This window comes from Mesocricetus auratus, unplaced genomic scaffold (genome assembly GCF_017639785.1).
Source record: "Mesocricetus auratus isolate SY011 unplaced genomic scaffold, BCM_Maur_2.0 Super-Scaffold_100015, whole genome shotgun sequence".
Taxonomy (NCBI): Eukaryota; Metazoa; Chordata; class Mammalia; order Rodentia; family Cricetidae; genus Mesocricetus; species Mesocricetus auratus.
This window is the reverse complement of record NW_024429198.1, coordinates 1,761,931-1,780,341: the sequence shown is the minus strand read 5'-3', so window position 1 is coordinate 1,780,341 and position 18,411 is coordinate 1,761,931. Positions and strand designations below refer to the sequence as shown.

At 44.2% G+C, this 18,411-nt stretch overlaps 1 protein-coding gene and 1 long non-coding RNA gene across 2 annotated transcripts; one reads left to right on the top strand and one right to left on the bottom strand.

Moving 5' to 3' along the window:
* The first annotated feature begins 3,354 nt into the window (after positions 1 to 3,354).
* On the top strand, positions 3,355 to 14,665 carry Ptger4 (prostaglandin E receptor 4). The gene is made up of 3 exons (XM_005077978.4): positions 3,355 to 3,913; positions 4,359 to 5,277; positions 12,824 to 14,665. Exons 2-3 carry the CDS (start codon positions 4,402 to 4,404, stop codon positions 13,412 to 13,414), a joined length of 1,467 nt encoding a protein of 488 aa, XP_005078035.1. The 5' UTR covers positions 3,355 to 3,913; positions 4,359 to 4,401; the 3' UTR covers positions 13,415 to 14,665.
* On the bottom strand, positions 14,596 to 17,133 carry LOC121144264. The gene is made up of 2 exons (XR_005881576.1): positions 16,270 to 17,133; positions 14,596 to 15,019 (listed from the first exon to the last, which is right to left on the bottom strand). It is a non-coding gene; the product is annotated as an uncharacterized LOC121144264 (long non-coding RNA).
* Positions 17,134 to 18,411: the final 1,278 nt, after the last annotated feature.

The following is an 18,411-nucleotide window of genomic DNA, read 5'->3' as shown; positions in this document are numbered from 1 at the left end:
TTGTTTTTCTGCTGCCTGTTTGTTATTTGTTTTTTCTCTCTTTTTTCTGATCTTTATTTTTACTTTTCGGGATGGTCACCAGGGTGAAGGTAACCATGGAAGGACTGGAAGTGAGTATGATTGGTGTTCATGATGTGAAACTCCCAGAGAATCAATAACAATGTTATGTTGACAATAATAATAATAAAATAAATTTTAAAAGAGGTTGGGCCTGACCTGACTCACGTTTGTGCCCAAAAGTCATTTCTTCCTTTCCCCAATCCTGATGGCTGAATCTGGTTTGTCCCACAGTCCCTTTCATTCGGGACAGGCCAACCTGTTCACCAACCAGCTGGTAGAAACACACTCAGGTGGCAGCCTACCGCAGCCTGTGGCTTTAAACGGCTACTCACTTTAAGTTACTTACTTGAGACAATTAACCAGAACAGAACAATTACACAATCGGTTCTTGAGCTAATTCAAACCTCCAGGGAGGATTTAATGACAGTTCCAAAGAACTACACCTTCAGTGCAGAGAGGTAGGCATGAGACAGAAACTGCAAGAGAGCACAGAGAGCAAAGAATAAAAGGCCCGTCGCTGAAATATACAAACAATAACAAGACTTACCCATGTGACTGTGGCAAGTCTCCCCCTTCGCCATGTGGAGGATTCCTGGCAGAATGTGAGGGAAACTGGACTCCGCTGTCCCAGTTTCCCAAACCAAGGAAATAAAATGTTTCCCAAACTTTCAACTTCTCCCTTTCCAAGTACTAACCCGGCCTGACCCTGCTTGTTTCCTAAGCAGATGTGTCGGGGGTAGGATGACTGAAGACCAAACTCAGTTTTTGCCTCTGAAGACTATGCTCTAAGGATGGTGACCTGGGCTGGAGAGATGGCTCCATGGTCAAAAGTGCTCCCTGCTCTCTTGCAGAGGACCTGGCTTTGATCCCCGGCATCCACAATGCAGCTCACAGCCTTTTTTCCTGTAGCACCAGGTCCAAGGGATCCAAGGAGCTCTTCAGGCCTCCACAGGCGGCAGACACACAAGCATGCATGCAGGCAAAACACCCTTATACGTGGAAAACAGACAGGACGCAAAGAGGGAGAGGAAGCCACTCCCTAAAGTATCATGACCACAGGTCTGCACCACTGCGCCCAGCTTAATTTACTCCCCATCATGAACGATTAACACCTCCTGACTTTTTTAAATAATTCATTTCATTTCATTTTATGCTTATTGGTGCTTTTGCCTGCATGGTCTGTATGAGGTGTCAGGTCCCCTTGGAATTGGAGTCACAGACAGTTGTGAGCTGTCATGTGGGTGCTGGAAATTGAACCTGGGTCCCCTGGAAGAGCAGTCAGTGTTCTTAACCACTGAACCATCTCTCCAAGCCACCACCAGTCTTTTTTAATCAAATTTTTCTTTGAAATTTCGAAACTGTATATAATGTATTCTTACTTTCTTATTATTCTCTTCCCATACTCTCTCTTACCTCCCATCTCTGTGTCACCTTCCTCCTCCCAACCAAGGGTTGTGAGTTTGGGCTTGCTCTGTTTAGCCAAAACCATCTGTGTGGATTGAAACTATCCACGGTAGCCTGCACTACACTACCGATCTTAACTTTTTCTTTTCAGGAGCTTCAAAAAAGAGTGTATTAACAGGCTATGGGAAACATACTCTCTTCTCTCTTGGGTTTTCTGACAGCCAGCTAACATGAGCAGCAATCATGCAATGTGGTTAGTGACGAATGGGGGTGCAGGCTATGGTTTCTGTCTTGTTATTTTCCTGGTGTTGATTTGTGTCCTGTGCTGACATCATTCTAGAGATTACTATCGGAAGGACTCACAGACAACAGAAATGACTATACTGGTAATAGCATACTGAAAAAAAGTGAACAATCGCCACCTATTTTTCTGCCAGCTAAGAACGTTGTCCCTTGTGGTGTTCATAATAAAAAGGTTTACACACAGAATATTGCTATGCCCACATGCTTCCTTATGCAAATAAGCACAATTCTGGGTACTTTTTATAGGCTTAAGCTAGCTAAAATCGGGTATGCTCTTCAGTTCTTGCTTCTCATTTGTTACTGAGACTTGCTGAAGAACCAGATAAATTCTTAGCAGATTTTTTATTCATGAAGTAATACTTAAAGAGTGTCTACTTATACTTATGTAAGATCCAACCCACCTAGTTACTGTATATGATGCTAAATGCATGCTTCAGCCAGAAAGAGACTTTTCTAAGAATTTGAATTTCTTGGAACGCCCTTCTACCGTCTCATTGTGTAGTCTTTAATGGGTTTGGAGAAGCGGTTTTAATTGACCCTGTGTTTTCCGATCTTAAATTCTGTTTTTAGGAGAAAGTCAATAATTAGGAAATGGTTGTTTCTCCTCAAATAAGCCGAACAAACTATAAACCAAAGAATAAGGAAACGCAAATAGAGAAACAAACAAAAGAAAAGAGGCAACGCCTGGAAAATCTATTTATTTGCTTGACTTTCAAGTACCCTTCTTATTCTGCAGGTGAAGTTGTCCACCAGAAATCTACCAGGAAGGCGGCAGTTGCTCAGTCCACACTTGTTTCAGAGCTCAGAAGTCCTCCTGAAAAAGAATGCTCTCCCCAGTAAACAGTCCCCCTCCACTAAGTCACAGGTGTACCAGTGGCCACGTCTCTCCAAGGCCCCAAGACTCTGCCACCTAAGCCAGGAGAAGTTGCAGTTCTGTGTCGCTTGCCTTCCTCTCCGCCCCCGCTTTGGTGCCCTATTGAGGGCAGCTAGGACACTGCCAAGTAACTCCTTTTATGGTGAGAGGATGGATTCTTCGTCCTCTCCCCGCCCAAGCCTGGTACCTACCCACCCATCCACCCACGCGTCTGCCAAGTCCCACCCGGAGCGCTCGGACGTACACACCCACGCACAACCACACACCCACTTCTCCTCTCCGCCCTGCCGCTCCGGTCTAGAGTCCTAAAGCAGTTGTCCCGGCATCCCAAGAGCTACATGCTAGGTTCGAAGGTGAAAGGTGAGAGAATTAATCCCCTCCACCCCGCAGACCGATTTAGACACTGGTCCCAGCATTATCCCCACTAATACCCAGCTCAGGAGTGGCAAAGCGCGTTCAGGGACTTCCCTGGGGCTCGACCCGGGCGCTCTCGGTATGTCTGAAGGAGGGAAAGCACTGGAGCTGTCCCCGCTACCCGGTGGCACCCCTCAGTTCCCTCCAGACCTCCCCAGGCTCTCCGCTCCGCCCCCTATCACCAGGTTCCCGGGTGGTGCCATAAGAAGACTCGCTCCGCCCCCTTTCCAGGTCAGCCAATGGGCGCCCGGGCCGCGCGCTGACTGTCTCCGCCCCTGCCACAGAAACTTGCGGGAGGAGAAAAGTTTGAACAGTCTGCAAGGGCAAGAGCGGAGCTCGAAACCCGGCAGCGGGAGAGGAAGATGCACAGCCCCAGGTCAGAGCCCCAGGCCCAGGGGACCCCGAGCCTCCCCCAGAGCACAAGGAGCGGCCTCAGCGGCAGCCGCCTGCTCCGGTAGCTGTCCGTTCAGCCCGCGGCTAGGAAGGAGGGAGCCCGGACCTACGCTCCGCTCCACCTGCGCGCGTGGCCGCACACCTGGACGCTGACTTGCCGCTCCAGACCTGCGGACTCTGCAAAGCTGAGACTCGCCTTTGAAAGAAGGAGAGGGTAAAGCAAACAAGACACCCGAGACTCATCTTCCCTTGAGCCTCGCTTGCTTTCTAAGCTTTTTGAAAGCTCGATCCACTGACCTCAGTTCCGGAAAGTTGGCAGTCTCCGAGAGCCGGTTCCGAGGGGAGCAAAGGCTTGACAAGTTCCGCACTGAGTGGGAAGAGACTGATGGCCGAGGTTAGAGGCAGATCCAGATCGTCTGAGGCCTGAGCCTCGGGGCGCACCGAGCTCCTAACCCCACCCTACAGGTAAGTCGGGATGGAGGTCTTTGCGTGGCAGTGGCCAGGCTCTTTCGGGGAATCAAAGAACAGAATGTGCTTCCCAAATCGTCCATAACTTGTTTCAATGAGAATTTTATTGACTCTGTCGGGAATATCACTAGCGAGTCACTTTTCCCTTGAGAAGGGTCTTGCTCATCTTGGCGATGGAATGAGTGTGGGGGGAGGGTAGGCGGGAACGGCAGTTATCAGCTTATAAATATTAATGTCAGCAGAGTGGTGCTCTTAGCAGGACGTTTTCAGAGCTTGGGGATTTGAGTTGCCACAGTTAGTGAGTGGCTACAGATCAGGAAGTCGGATCCGGTTGCTCTTCCCTGTCTCACCGACGTAGCATTTTGGACCATGGATCTAACACCTTGCAAGTTGTAAGTGGTTCATCTCTCCCTTTCCTCTCTCTCTCTCTCACCATCCGTAGACCGAACCGTGAGCCCCAAAGCTGTGTGCTACTGAACACCATCATGTCCAGTCCCGGGGTCAATGCATCCTTCTCCTCCACTTCGGAGAGGCTGAACAGCCCAGTGACCATTCCGGCTGTGATGTTCATCTTCGGGGTCGTGGGCAACCTGGTGGCCATCGTAGTGCTGTGCAAATCGCGCAAAGAGCAGAAGGAGACGACCTTCTACACTCTGGTATGTGGGCTGGCTGTCACTGACCTACTAGGCACGTTGCTGGTAAGCCCAGTGACCATCGCCACATACATGAAGGGCCAATGGCCCGGGGACCAGGCACTGTGTGACTACAGCACCTTCATCCTACTCTTCTTTGGCCTGTCGGGTCTCAGCATCATCTGTGCCATGAGCATTGAGCGCTACCTGGCCATCAACCACGCCTACTTCTACAGCCACTACGTGGACAAGCGGCTGGCCGGCCTCACCCTCTTCGCGGTTTATGCATCTAACGTGCTGTTCTGCGCACTGCCCAACATGGGCCTGGGCAGGTCTGAGCGACAGTACCCCGGCACCTGGTGCTTCATCGACTGGACCACCAACGTAACGGCCTACGCCGCCTTCTCTTACATGTACGCGGGCTTCAGCTCCTTCCTCATCCTCGCCACCGTGCTCTGCAATGTGCTGGTGTGCGGCGCGCTGCTCCGCATGCACCGCCAGTTCATGCGCCGCACCTCGCTGGGCACCGAGCAGCACCACGCGGCCGCCGCGGTCGCAGTGGCTTCGGCAGCCTGTCGGGGCCACGCGGCCGCTTCTCCAGCACTGCAGCGCCTCAGCGACTTTCGCCGCCGCAGGAGCTTCCGGCGCATCGCGGGCGCGGAGATCCAGATGGTCATCTTACTCATCGCCACCTCCCTGGTGGTGCTCATCTGCTCCATTCCGCTCGTGGTGAGTGTCTGGGGTCCACTTAGTTCTCCTGCATCCACCTCTCTCCCCTCACTCCCGGCTCTCTCCCTGATTCCTTGGCGGTTACAGTTTCCTCCAGGTCTGGACTGGTTCCTGCTCAAGGCTCCTCTGAGCAGACCCAGGCTTTCCTTCTAAGTCCTGACTCTAAGGAGACTTGGCAGATGATTTTCCCCTTGGGGCCCCGAGGTTTTTTTTTCTTCCCCCCGAAAGCATGGGTTCTGCGGTACCCTGGGCAGCCCCCTGAACTCCCCCTAACAGCCTGATGTTTTGCTTTGCATCTTCCCAGAACCCTGACTGCTGGCTCAGTCAGATGGCGGATGGGGACAGCTCACTAGAATGTTACTTACTCTAGGGCTCCACTCTGTGGCCCCCAGAGCCTGCAAGACAGGGGTGATAAGCCCTGTTGAATTCATCCTTAGGAGAGTGCAGGTTTGGGTGTTTTGGTTTCTGTAAGCCGTTTTGTTTTTCTAAATTATACGGCATTTTAAAGCTAGAATAGATGAGATGTTTTTATTTTAAAGCCTGACTCAGGAGTCATTTCACGGAAGAGAAAGAGTGACTTGCTTAGAAAAACCTTGCAGACACATTCAAGCTGCTTCCCACCCCTCCCTCAGCTCCCCCACACACACACACACACAAAACCATGTCATGCCCGAGAAGACGCTTGAACAGGGTAATGTCTAAATTCAAGTTCCTTATTCTTTTCCCAAGCCAAGAAAACACGGGGGCGTCGGGAGGTATGGACAAGTTGATATGCATCGGGTGTTGCATTTTAATTCTCAGTGGTGAGGAGAGGTGCGGTTTCTCCTTTATGGAGACGGTTCCCCTTAAGTCACCAGGCTACAGTACAACAGTCTCTTCCAATTCGGGCTTTTGAGGAGTGTCCGCTGATGTCTTGGTGCACTTCACACTCGTTGAGGTTGCCTTTAGTAACACTTAAAATATAAACGGAGAGGCGCAAAGGCCTCCGAAGTTCTCTGCTGTTACCTGTTCTTGGTAGAATTCACTAGCAACAGGTCGGTGGGAGAACACCATTGTTCATCTAGAATGTATCTTGCTCCAAGTTCTATCTCTCAAAATACTGAGTTCCTGGAAATTCTAAACTGCCTATTCAAAAAGAAATCACTATCTATGTTCATTGGGAGCAAATGGAAATAAACTTAATGGGCTAGTATTCTTTTCTTTCTCATATTAATACTACGAGAGATCTTTGACATAAAAATGTTTTTATCTCTTACAGCAGTGACTGTAAATGGAAGAAACTTAGTGGTGGCGGAGAGCCAGCATACAGAAGCTTCTTGCCAATTTGTATAAACAGAAGTAAATATGACTGGCCAGAAGGGCCTTTAAGCCACCCCAGAACCTAATGTAATTTACAGAGTTAGGTCACACTTGAGCCACATAAATATATTTTACTGTCTGTAATGTCAACTCAAAATAAAGTGAGAGTTGGAAGGGGAGAACCGTTTTCTGCTGAGGCTTCTAACCTCTCTGCCTTATATTTTACGGGACAGTAAATGACAAAGTGAGTAGTTGTAATTTACAGGATGTCCACTCCATGGAACTGAGGAATCGGTGCTAGGCCATTAGTAACCATGTACATACTTTCTAAATGTTTTGGTTAGAAGTGAGCATGTGATGACACTGATTCCCATGGAGCCACCAATACAGTGTTCTCCGTCATCTGGCGAGGCACACAAAACTAATTCTATGGGCCGACCTGGCCCTCAGGTTCAGGGCCACTTATGACAAAGTCTGAAATTATGTGAGGACCGGGAGCTATATTTATGGCTGGCATGTTAATCACATTTTAGTCAAAGAAAAATACTGTCCAGGCTAAAGAAAATCAGAGCCAGGCATCGATGTTAAATATGCTCTATTTGAAAGCTGAAACTGACTTGACTGAGGGGTAAACATGTTGGTCAAGAGCCTGAATGCTTTCATGAGAAATAACTAATCAAATAAATAAGAGTAGCTTCAGATTTTAGCCTTGAGTTTAAGCTACAAAAATAAAAATAAAAATCTTTTTCAGAGGTCAGTTTAAATTGAAACTTGTAACAAGGAATGGGGAGCCTTAGGACCCATGTAACCCCCACAATTCAGTCATTATTGAAGTGATCGAAAGGAATTTTCGCAGTTGCCGTCTTTCTTGGCTTATTTTACATTCCCGCCCCCACATTTCTCATATATTCAGGGAATAAGGGAGATTAAAGCTGTGACAGCTCCCCGACGGTTAAGGCAGTTGGGCACTCTTTCAGTTCAAAGGCAAGACGAAGCACCTGCTTTACCATTATTGAATAAGATCGAGTGCTAATTCCTCTAGAGGGAAATGAACCCCTCTGAGTCATTTTCAGGACTTTCGGAAGGCTACCTGGCAGAGCAAACACAGCCTGTTTAGATTTCCAGAGAGCTACACACAGCATAAAGAGGGAGGACAGCCAGCTACTGCAAAGCAGGCAAGAGTCTTGTCTTTTGGTCCTGTGGGAAGAGGCTGGATTAGCTCTTTCAGGATGGTTGGTCCTAAATTTAATATGAAAAAGTACAGTTTAATTTGTTTTGCAAAATGGAGCCAAGGCTGGAAAACTAAAGTTGAGGCAGCCTGCGAATTCCATTGTGGACATAATGAATGTGGCAAATCTGCAGAATTCTCCACGGGTCACAATCAATGAACAGAGGAAGTATAAGCAGACTACAGCACAAGGAACATTTGATAGGAATATGGCTTTTGTCATTTCATCCTTTCTGCTATTTATAACTGGTCTTGGAGTTGGGTTGTATTTTTTTTTCTTTTCAAAGCAGGAGAAGCTAAAGAAATGAAAGCACATGCTTAAGATAAATATCTTGCATTCTTTAGAAACATGCAATCAGCATGAACTCCTAAGGACACCATATTAAGTACTGTAACTAGATCGATTTCTGATACTTAATTTTGCAGCTATAATACTAATGTTGAGAGATAGGTTCTAATCAGATCTTTTGCCTCAGGGTTAAAGAGCTAGAGTGTCAAGTTGGGAAAGGCATTTCCCTCCCCACGCAGGCAAGCCAAGGACAAATTTATTGCTTATTTGTTCCTTTTCTTTCTTCTTCCTCTGAGCTACCAGTAGCATGGCAAATTAATTACTCTTCTGCCTTGGTCAGGGAAAGAATTTTCTGTGTTTCTTTGGTTGTTTACTGCAAACAAGTTGTCGCTATAGAGGCACCAACAACAGCTTATAAAAGCAGATGAACTGTAAAGAGGAACATGTTTTGTAGAAGGCCAACCGGAAGTGGGCCCCCTAAACGATCATATGAGCAGAAAGCGTGTGCACAGGTAAAAGTAATGTGATTAATTTAGATGCCACCACAGTGAGATCACAGACATTCGATCACTTTTTTAATAAATGTGGCTATGTTTTTAAAAGAACTGCAATCCCTAGAAGCAATTTTTAATCACAACTTGAAATGGCAGACCTCTTAGAAGGACCTGGGTAACTGCAGAGTAGCACATAAAAACAATTTCACCAAAGCCAGCAGCTTGTGGAATCTTCTCTGTGGAGTGGTCTTGTGTTTCTAAGCTTTCCGTGCCTCAGTTTCCCAAGCCGCAGATGAAGAACTGCCACTAACTGGGTCGCTGGGAATGCACCCTTCTCCAGTTCTTCTCACCATCTTACTGACATCTCAATTTTTGGTTTTATTAGACATTTAGAACAGGACAGTTTTCTCCTCTGGAGCTGAAGTGTTGAGGCTATGAATTAGGAGGGAGGAACAAAACCTTCTAAGATAGATTTACAATGTAGATACTAGCCACTAGGGATGAAGTAACTTGCATGCAGTGGATGGCCAGTTAGTGATCTAGAAGGAACACAAAATACAGACTCTTATGCCACCACTCAGTTAAGGACATTTTCCATTACTCGTTATTTAAAAGGAGGGTGGTAAGAACTTGTAGTAGCAGCTGTGTCAATTCTGGACTCTTCACAAGGCAATGAGATAACAGAGTACACACAGACAATTCCTTTCATGTGCTTGGAACAGAACAAGTAGCCCACACGCTCAAATCCAGTTTCAGATCCTGCCATTTACTGGACAGCATTTCAATTCAGACAAACAGTTACTGCATTGGTCTAGTCAAGAGTTCAATGTTTCAGTTCAACATTCTCTTCAAACAGATTATTACTAAGTGGGAAGCACACATTTTTTTTCAAGACAGAGTTTCTCTGTGTAACAGCCCTAGCTATCCTGGAATTCACTTTGTAGACCTGACTGGCAGAAGTACACATTTTTAATAGCAGTCATCAACGATACCTCAAAGCTACCTTTTACCTGCAGTTATCAGTGTAGCCCAGATATGTGGCAAAATATATGTTAAATTCTAGGCACTATACTAAGCACTTAAAGAATTTATGCACAGCCTGAACTGGTGGGCACTCACCTTTAATCCCAGCACTAGGGAGGCAGAGGCAGGCAGAGCTCTGTGGATTCCAGACCATCCTTATCTACACAGCGGGTTTCAGGCGAGACAGAGCTACATAGAGGGACCCTGTCCCAAAACAAAAAAAAAAGCAAAAAACAAACAAACAAACAAACAAACAAAAAACCTTTATGCATAAATGGTAAATTCCACAACTAAAATATGGAGTTTGTTTGGTAACAAATCTTGGGCACTTTTCACACCACCATATATCCTCCCATGAACTTTCCTGCAAGCATACCTTCTAGTTTTTATTGAACCCTCTCCCAGTCCTATTCCAGAGTCCCTAAGCTTAATGTCTAATCAGTCTTAAGAAGTTGAAAATCTACCGGGCGGTGGTGGCGCACGCCTTTAATCCCAGCACTCAGGAGGCAGAGGCAGGAGGATCTCTGTGAGTTCGAGGCTGGGCTGGACCGACAGCCTCCAAAACAATACAGAGAAACCCTGTCTCGTAAAAACCAAAAAAAAAAAAAAAAAAAAAAAAAGAAGTTGAAAATCTTGGAATCATTGCCAATATCAGGCACAAGTTATATTCACCAAGTCTGCAGTTGCTCATCGTCAAAAGGGAAGAAAGTTAGGAGTCTTGTTTGTATCCAGTAAGGTTTTGAGACTTTTACCCTCGCTGACTCAGAGGTTCTGTTTTATCAGCAACACATGCTTCCATAACTGCAGACCGTCTGAACTTATTTATTTATATAACATCTAGGCCTTGCTGGAGGAGGGTGGAGAAAAGTACTGCTGTGGGCATTCCTCCTCAGCTTGTCACTACTCTTCAGGGACAGGAAAGCAAGTGGTGTGTGTGTGTGTGTGTGTGTGTGTGTGTGTGTGTGTGTGTGTGTGTGTGTTTTGTTTATCATTTTGTTGATGATAATGATTGGTTGGTTGGTTGGTGGATTGGTTGCTTGGTTGGTAGGTTTCTTTTTCAAGACAGGGTTTCTAGGTGTCCTGGGACTCACTCTATAGAGCAAATGGCCTTGCAAGTGGAACCAGAGCCGCTGTATTTTTTTCAAACGTTATAAAATGCCTCAAGTGTGGGGTTTTGTTTCTTTTTCCTTACTCTACTTGAAACTAAACTGAGAATAGGAGGCCAAGTCAAGCCCATCCACTTGAATTCTCTGAAAATAATTGGTTGACCTCTGAGATCTGTATGAACTTAGAATTGGGGTGTGTGTTGAATTTATTCTGAAGGTGGGGGATTCAGCCCAAGGCTTTCTGCATTCCGGCCAAGTGCTCTCTCCCCGTGCTGTCACTCAAGCCCGGATGCTGTGCTCTGTTCTCATCCATATGCTACCCCATGAATACTCCTCTATAGGAGACACGAGGTGATGAGATCCAGGGCCTTGTGACAATTGTAAGCACCCATGCAACTCTGAAATAGAACTTCATTCCTTTCTATAGTAGTCAAATTTAATGATAGCTGCAGATAAAATGAAACCCAAAGGTGATTTCTTCCTTGCTCCTTGTTAGTTTTGATCGTAAAAACATGTCGTTAATTTTTCATGACATTGACTTTTTAAAGTATCACAGAAATTTAAAAACAAGATGTGAATTGCTTTAAGGAGCTACAGCCTTTTTTTGTCTTAACTGTTCAGGACTTTCCTCTTTTCAGGAGTAACTGTGTTTCCTTTGAGGCTGTGGTGGAGAACCAGCTAGCAGAGAAATATGTATATATAATTCAAAGTTAAAACTTAACCAAGATTCTATTCTGAAAGCTTCTTGGAAAATACCTATGCAAAAGACATCCCAAGAGATGGAGGTGCTAGGCACTCCAGAGTAGAGCAACACTGCCCTCTAGAGGCGTGAAGTGTCAGGTTCACACAAACCCGGCAATGGGGCTTGTTACTGAGCAGGTTCTTGTGAAATGTGAGTAAAAATACAGACCGTAATATTTTCTAGTGATGACCTCGTTACTAAGAATAAATTTTAGACAAAAATCCAGCCTGGTAGAACAATAAAAGCCATGTGAAATTCATCTGGAAACTAGACCTGATCATCAATAGGATGGGAGAGAGCTCCTGTTTATCCCTGCACTTGGGGAGCTGAGGCAGGAAGGATGGCCAACCTAGTAAAGAATTAATCTCTCTCTCTCTCTCTCTCTCTCTCTCTCTCTCTCTCTCTCTCTCTCTCTCTCTCTCTCTCTCTCTCTCTCTCTCTCTCTCTGTGTGTGTGTCTGTCTGTCTGTCTCTCTCTGTGTGTGTGTGTGTCTCTCTGTCTCTGTCTCTCTCTTACACACACACAGAGAGAGAGAGAGAGAGAGAGAGAGAGAGAGAGAGAGAGAGAGAGAGAGAGAGAGAGAGAGAGAGAGAGAGAGAGAGAGGGCAACAAACACATCAGCTGAGAAAAGAGGAGGAACTCACTCGGCTCCCGTGGACCAGTAAGAACTTTGGTAAAGATTGTATTTGGAAGGAAGAAACCGAGATACTTTGCGAGTATGCTTGTTCTTCCAGCTTTAGAAGCACAGGGAAGGGGTTGCTTCTCATTAGAGTTGTGCAATAATCGCTGGATTCAGTTGAACACTGTCTGAAAAATGCCCAAAAGTATGGCTCGCGAGGAGCTACGGAAAGTTTTTTAGCAGCTAAACTGCACATAGCACAAATACTTCAGAAATATTCTGGGCAGTTTGGAGGAGGGAATGCAGGTGGAAATGTTATCTGAGTGGCTACTGCAATGTTATTATCTCCCATTAGAAATGTTGAGGAAATGGATTAGGAAAAAAGTCTGGGTTCAAGAAACAGTAACACAAGATAATTATTATGGAGAGTGGGGAGTACCATGGAGGAAATCTATGCTCTGGTCATTCTGGCTAACAGGAGACACTGATGTTGGTTCAAAAGTACAAAGTATTTTCTCTGAATGTAAAGGCATAGGCGTCTCCGTATTTTGTAATTACACGGTTAATTGACTTACAGAATGAGTCTCTTTTAAAACATAGTAACTGACTTATGTAAGCTGCCGTTGCAAAGTAGGCATTACCACATAAGAGCAGCTACGTCACGTCAAAGGTAAAAGCAACACTTAAAGTGTTTTGCCAAATGGCTTAATTATTAAAATCTCAACATGGGCCTCTGGTTTGTGCAGGTGCGAGTGTTCATCAACCAGTTATATCAGCCAAGTGTGGTGAAGGACATCAGCAGAAACCCCGATTTGCAGGCCATCAGAATTGCCTCCGTGAACCCCATTCTGGACCCGTGGATCTATATCCTTCTGCGGAAGACTGTACTCAGTAAAGCCATAGAGAAGGTCAAGTGCCTCTTCTGCCGCATAGGCGGGTCCGGCAGAGATGGGTCGGCACAGCACTGCTCGGAGAGTCGGAGGACTTCTTCGGCCATGTCGAGCCACTCTCGCTCCTTCCTCTCTCGGGAACTGAGGGAGATCAGCAGCACATCTCAGACTCTCCTCTACCTGCCAGACCTAACTGAAAGCAGCCTCGGAGGCAGGAATTTGCTTCCGGGTGTGCAGGGCATGGGCCTGACCCAAGCAGACACCACCTCGCTGAGAACTTTGCGAATATCGGAGACCTCGGACTCCTCCCAGGGCCAGGACTCAGAGAGTGTCTTGCTGGTGGATGGGGTCGGTGCGAGCGGCAGGGAAGAACCTGCCTCTAAAGGAAACTCTCTGCAAGTCACCTTCCCCAGTGAAACGCTGAACTTATCTGAAAAATGCATATAGTAGTTAAAGGGTTCGGGGGAGCATTGTCTTGGGAACTTGATGAAATCCTGTGCAATAGACATACACGTGTTTAGCTGTACTCAGAAGGGCTGTCTTCATCTGTGACTCCTAGTAGAGACCATTCGAGCATGAATACTCTCCAGTGCGGCAGATGAGTCCCTTGAGTGCCCAGGTCTGAAGCATGCTGGCAGCCACTCTGATGTGACTGGCACGTTGCAGCTTTTTCCTACTGGATAGGAAAATGGCAAAAGCTATGCTATTTCCGTAACATCCGACCTTTCGATTGGGCACATACCCGAGGTCCGGATACTGGAAGGGCTCTACCCCAAACTCTAAGGACTATCTTACATTTGATTTAAGTGTCTCACTAAAGCATGAAATGTGAATTTTTATTGTTGGAAATGTAATTTAAGGTATTTATGTTCTTCTCTGTGAGAAGGTTTATTGTTAATACAAGGTATAAGAAAATTATGATAAGCCCTCTCCTGCCAATATAACCAGCTAATATTGTCAATATTATTTTTTTCACTAAACAAGCCAGGCCAAAGTATTGAAAAGAGTGAAACTAATATCTATAAAATAGATATAAATTTTTAAGAGTTTAGTACTATCAAAAGAAAAATATTATTTAAGATGTGAAAATTAAACAATCTAAAATATATTTTCCAAGCTATCTATAATAATGAAAAATTAGAAACATATTTTATTTATCCAGGAAACTGTGATTCAGGAGTACATAACATTGCTGGTAAATATCTCCAACCTTCGTCCCCACTGATTGGTATTTTTAAAGTTGTAACATACATTTTTAAAGTCTCTAGCTACCCATCATTGAAGTGTGTAATATAAGAAGTCCAAGTAGCTTGTTCTGTCCTGAAAGCCTGTGTAGTTTTACTTGCCATCAGAATGTCTGACAGCATCCTTTCTGATTTAAAGAGGAAGACGGCTCTCTGGTGTGGTCCCCACTGTGTGGTGTGTGCCAAGAGACACTGACAGTCTTCTGTGACACCCAGTAATACTGTCCCTGTGTTTGGAGGCGCTTTCTTTCTCAGAGAAACAGTAATACTGTCCCTGTGTTTGGAGGCGCTTTCTTTCTCAGAGAAACAGTAAGCATGTTTTGTTGCTTAACGTGTTCTTGTGAACTGCTTGGTTGTGACTGAATACTGAGCCTGATACTGATAAGGGTTAACGAGTAGTTGAACCGACTGAAATTATTCTGGATATTACAATAAATAATTGCATTCCATCTGAGTTCCATAGTCTCAATTTTGGAAACCTTGTATGGGGTTTTTTGCTGCTGTTTTGTTTTGAGGTATCTTCTATATCCTTTTAAACTGAAAGATTTTTGTTGTTGTTTGTTTTTGTTTTGTCTGAAGCTTGAAGACGCTCTTATTAGATTTTAAAGAAAAACTCCATGGCGGTAAGTTGTAAATCTCACCAGCTGACAGAGAAGGACAGAGAGAGAAGGGGCCACGGCATTTCAGCTGAGTGGGCATGGAGGTCAGACACATGGCAGACAAGCAGCCACACACGGTAGGAAGAAGTGATTCCAGAGAAAGGGAGACCAGCGTACCAGAAAAAGCACACTCCGGCTCTAGCTAGCATCTGAAAGTGAGACAGAAAAGATAAAAAAGGAAAAGTTTTGCTAAATTCAACTAAAAAAATGCATCCATCATTAATGTCCAATTCCCAAACATTTTCATCATTCTAAGAAATGACAAGCCATTTGCAATCAGTCCACCTGTCCGCAGCCCTAACCCAACAACCAGTATGTTTATTAATTTCTCTATCGTGAACGTTTTATATGAGGGAAACAATGCAGTAACCGGTGTTTTTGTTGGCCATCTTTGTGTTAGAATAACATTCTCATGGTCTGTTGATATGGCAACATTAATCAATACTTTATTCCTTTTTACATCTGAATCATATCCCATGAAATGGACATACGACTGAATTGACCAATGTGGCATTGATCTCAATTTTTAGCTATTGTAAATGCTGCTGCTAAGACCTTTTTGTGCACGTTTTTAAGTCTTTTGGGCTCGTAACTGGGAATCAAATTGCTGGGGTCATATATTAATTTTAAATTCAGTATTTTGAGGCACCGTTTAACTGTTTTCCCCATGACTATAGCATTTTACATTCCCACCAGCAATGTATAAGACCTTGATTTTTCAATAACTTCACAAAATTTATTAATGTATTTTATTATAGCTATCTAATGTGTGTGAAGTTGTTTTGCCATATGTTTCTAATGACTAATGACATTTTAAAAGTATATACATATAGTTACTAGTTTTATATTTTAGGGAAATGTCCATTGAAGGTCCCCCCGCCCCATTTTTAGTGGTTAATAAGGCTATGATAATTTGTCAAGGCTGTCACAGACTGGATAGCTTAACCAATGGAAATTTATTTTCTCAGGTTTCTATTGGCTAGAAGTTCAACTTTAAGGTATTGGTGGGGTTGGTTTCTCTTGAGGCTTCCCTTGTTGGTGGTTTATACAGTCTTCTCAGTCTGCTCACACATGGCCTTTTATTTCCATGTTGTATGGACATCTTTGTTCACACATGCACTCCATTATAAAGACACCAGACATACTGGAGAGGACCTCACCCTTGATATCCTCCCTGTAAAAGCTTTATCTCCAAATACAGTCATATTAAGGAAGTTTAACTGCATATCCCCAATGACTAATGAAAGTATATACTAGGTTCAAAAATACATTAAATTGTGTATCTGTCAACATCTCTGCCATTCATTCATTCATCCATTCATTCAATCAGTGCCTTGCCTTGCCATTATCTCCAGTTCCCACCATCGAAGAAGGGAACAGAAGAGGTCACTAAACTTACCTGTGCCTTAAACAACACTCACAATATCAACAGGTACACTGTTCCTCTCCTTTCCTGAGAAGAGTAAAGCAGAATTTAATACAAAGGAAGACCGAGCGGAATCCCATGTATGATGAAAGCGCCCAGTAACCTCCTGCAGCAGGCTGAGAGCACAGTGCAGTCAGACGGCAGCTGGAGACAACTCTAGGCCATAGCTAAGATTTGTTTTTCCAATGAGCAGAAAACAAAATTTGTTTTATTTTTATGAAAAGATCTAATTTAGTTCCCAAACTTGATCTAAACAGTTGCTGTAAAGCCACAATTCAAAAATTTATTGAATTTATGAGAGCAAATACAATATTTTTTATTCTTTTTTTTATTTTTTAAACAATCTTGTTTTACATACCAATCATAGTTCCCTCTCCTATTTTACATACCAATCACAGTTCCCTCTCCCCCCTGTCATATCCCCCCTCCCATCCACTCCTCAGAGAGGGTGAGTCCTCCCATGGGAATTCATCAAAGTCTGTCACATCTTTGAGGACAAGGCTAAGACCCTCTCCCCTGTATCTAGGCTGAGCAAGGTATCCCTCCATAGGCAATGGGTTCCAAAAAGCCAGTTCATGCACTAGGAATAATTAATGGTTCTACTGCCAGCAGCCACATAAACTGTCCAAGCACCTCAATTGTCACCTACATTCAGGGGGCCTCGTTAAGTCTTATGCAGGTTCCCAAGCTGTTAATCTGGAGTCAGTGAGGCCCCACTTGCTCAGGTCAGCTGTTTCTGTGGGTTTCCCCAACATGGCCCCTTTTACTAATCGCTCCTCCCTCTCTACAACTGGACAACAGGAGTTCAGCCCAGTCTTAGCTGTGGATCTCTGCATCTGCTTCCATCAGCTACTAAATGAAGGCTCTAGGATGGCATTTAAGGTGACCATCAATCTCATTATAGGGGAAGGGCATTTAAGGTAGCCTCTCCACTACTGCTTAGATTCTTAGTGGGAGTCATCCTCATGGATTCCTGGGAATTTCTCTAGTGCCAGGTTTCTTGCTAATCCCCTAATGGCTCCCTTTATCAAAGTATCTCTTTCCCTGCTCTCCCTCTCTGTCCTTCCCCAAACTCAACCTTCCCAATTTTTTAAGGTAGATTGTTTGATATGTAGCGTTACTAGGAGGAAAATTATAAATTCATTAAAGTCAGTCAAGATGCTTACTGACTCCAGGAAAAACAAAGAGGGGTCCAAGAATGGAAAGATAAATATGAAATACCTAACTCAACTATATGTAGCAATTATATACAGGTTGAACCAAATCATAATGAATTCCATGGGAGACAGTTAATATATACCATAAGCAAGAAAAAGCAATAATTTCTTAACTGTTAGAAATGATTAAAAACCCGGTAAGATCATCAAAAGTCAGAGAACACCAAGTACACTTTAGAAAATCTTCTACACTGTTGGTAGCAGCACAAAATTAATACAACTTGCATAGTAATTTTTGGAACTGAAATATACCAAAAATGTCTTAACACTTGGCTTTATAAGATACAACAAATCTAGACAGTTCACTGGTCACCAATGGAGAATGCTAGGGAGCCAACTTACGATTTTTAAACTTTAAATAAGAAATACTTGTGTAGATTAACATGCACAGAACCAGAGGTCATCACATTAAGTAAAGTAAGCTAGATTCAGTAAGACAAATACTGGCTTATTGTTTTCATATGCAGACTCTAAACTGTGTGTGTGTGTGTGTGTGTGTGTGTGTGTGTGTGTGTGTGTGTGTGCACGCATGCAATTTCTGTGTGTAGAAGGGGTGGAATATGAAACTGGAGGACTATTAGAAGAAAGGAAGATACCTTAAAGTGAGGTCAACTGGGACAAAACCAATAATGGAGAATCTGTCACAAGAAAGCAGAACGGGACCATTTGGGGAGGGAAGGGGGAAATAAAGGAGAGCAATGAGGAAGAATGAACAATAAGAACAAAGTATAACGGCATAGATATGAAAATACCACAATGAAATCCATCATTTTGTGTGTGCACTTCAAATTTTAAATAAGAAAAAGAACCAGGTCTTTACTCCTAAATGGCTTTAATGTATAAATTGTTTCCCAAAGAAAGAAAACATAGTTGGCTCGGAGAGTTTCTCTTTAGAATT

Excerpts from the sequence above, each read along its gene's own strand:
- Ptger4 (XM_005077978.4), top strand. The coding sequence starts at position 4,402 with ATGTCCAGTCCCGGGGTCAATGCATCCTTCTCCTCCACTTCGGAGAGG. Across the intron at positions 5,278-12,823 it reads TCTGCTCCATTCCGCTCGTG|GTGCGAGTGTTCATCAACCA; the intron begins GTGAGTGTCTGG and ends TGGTTTGTGCAG.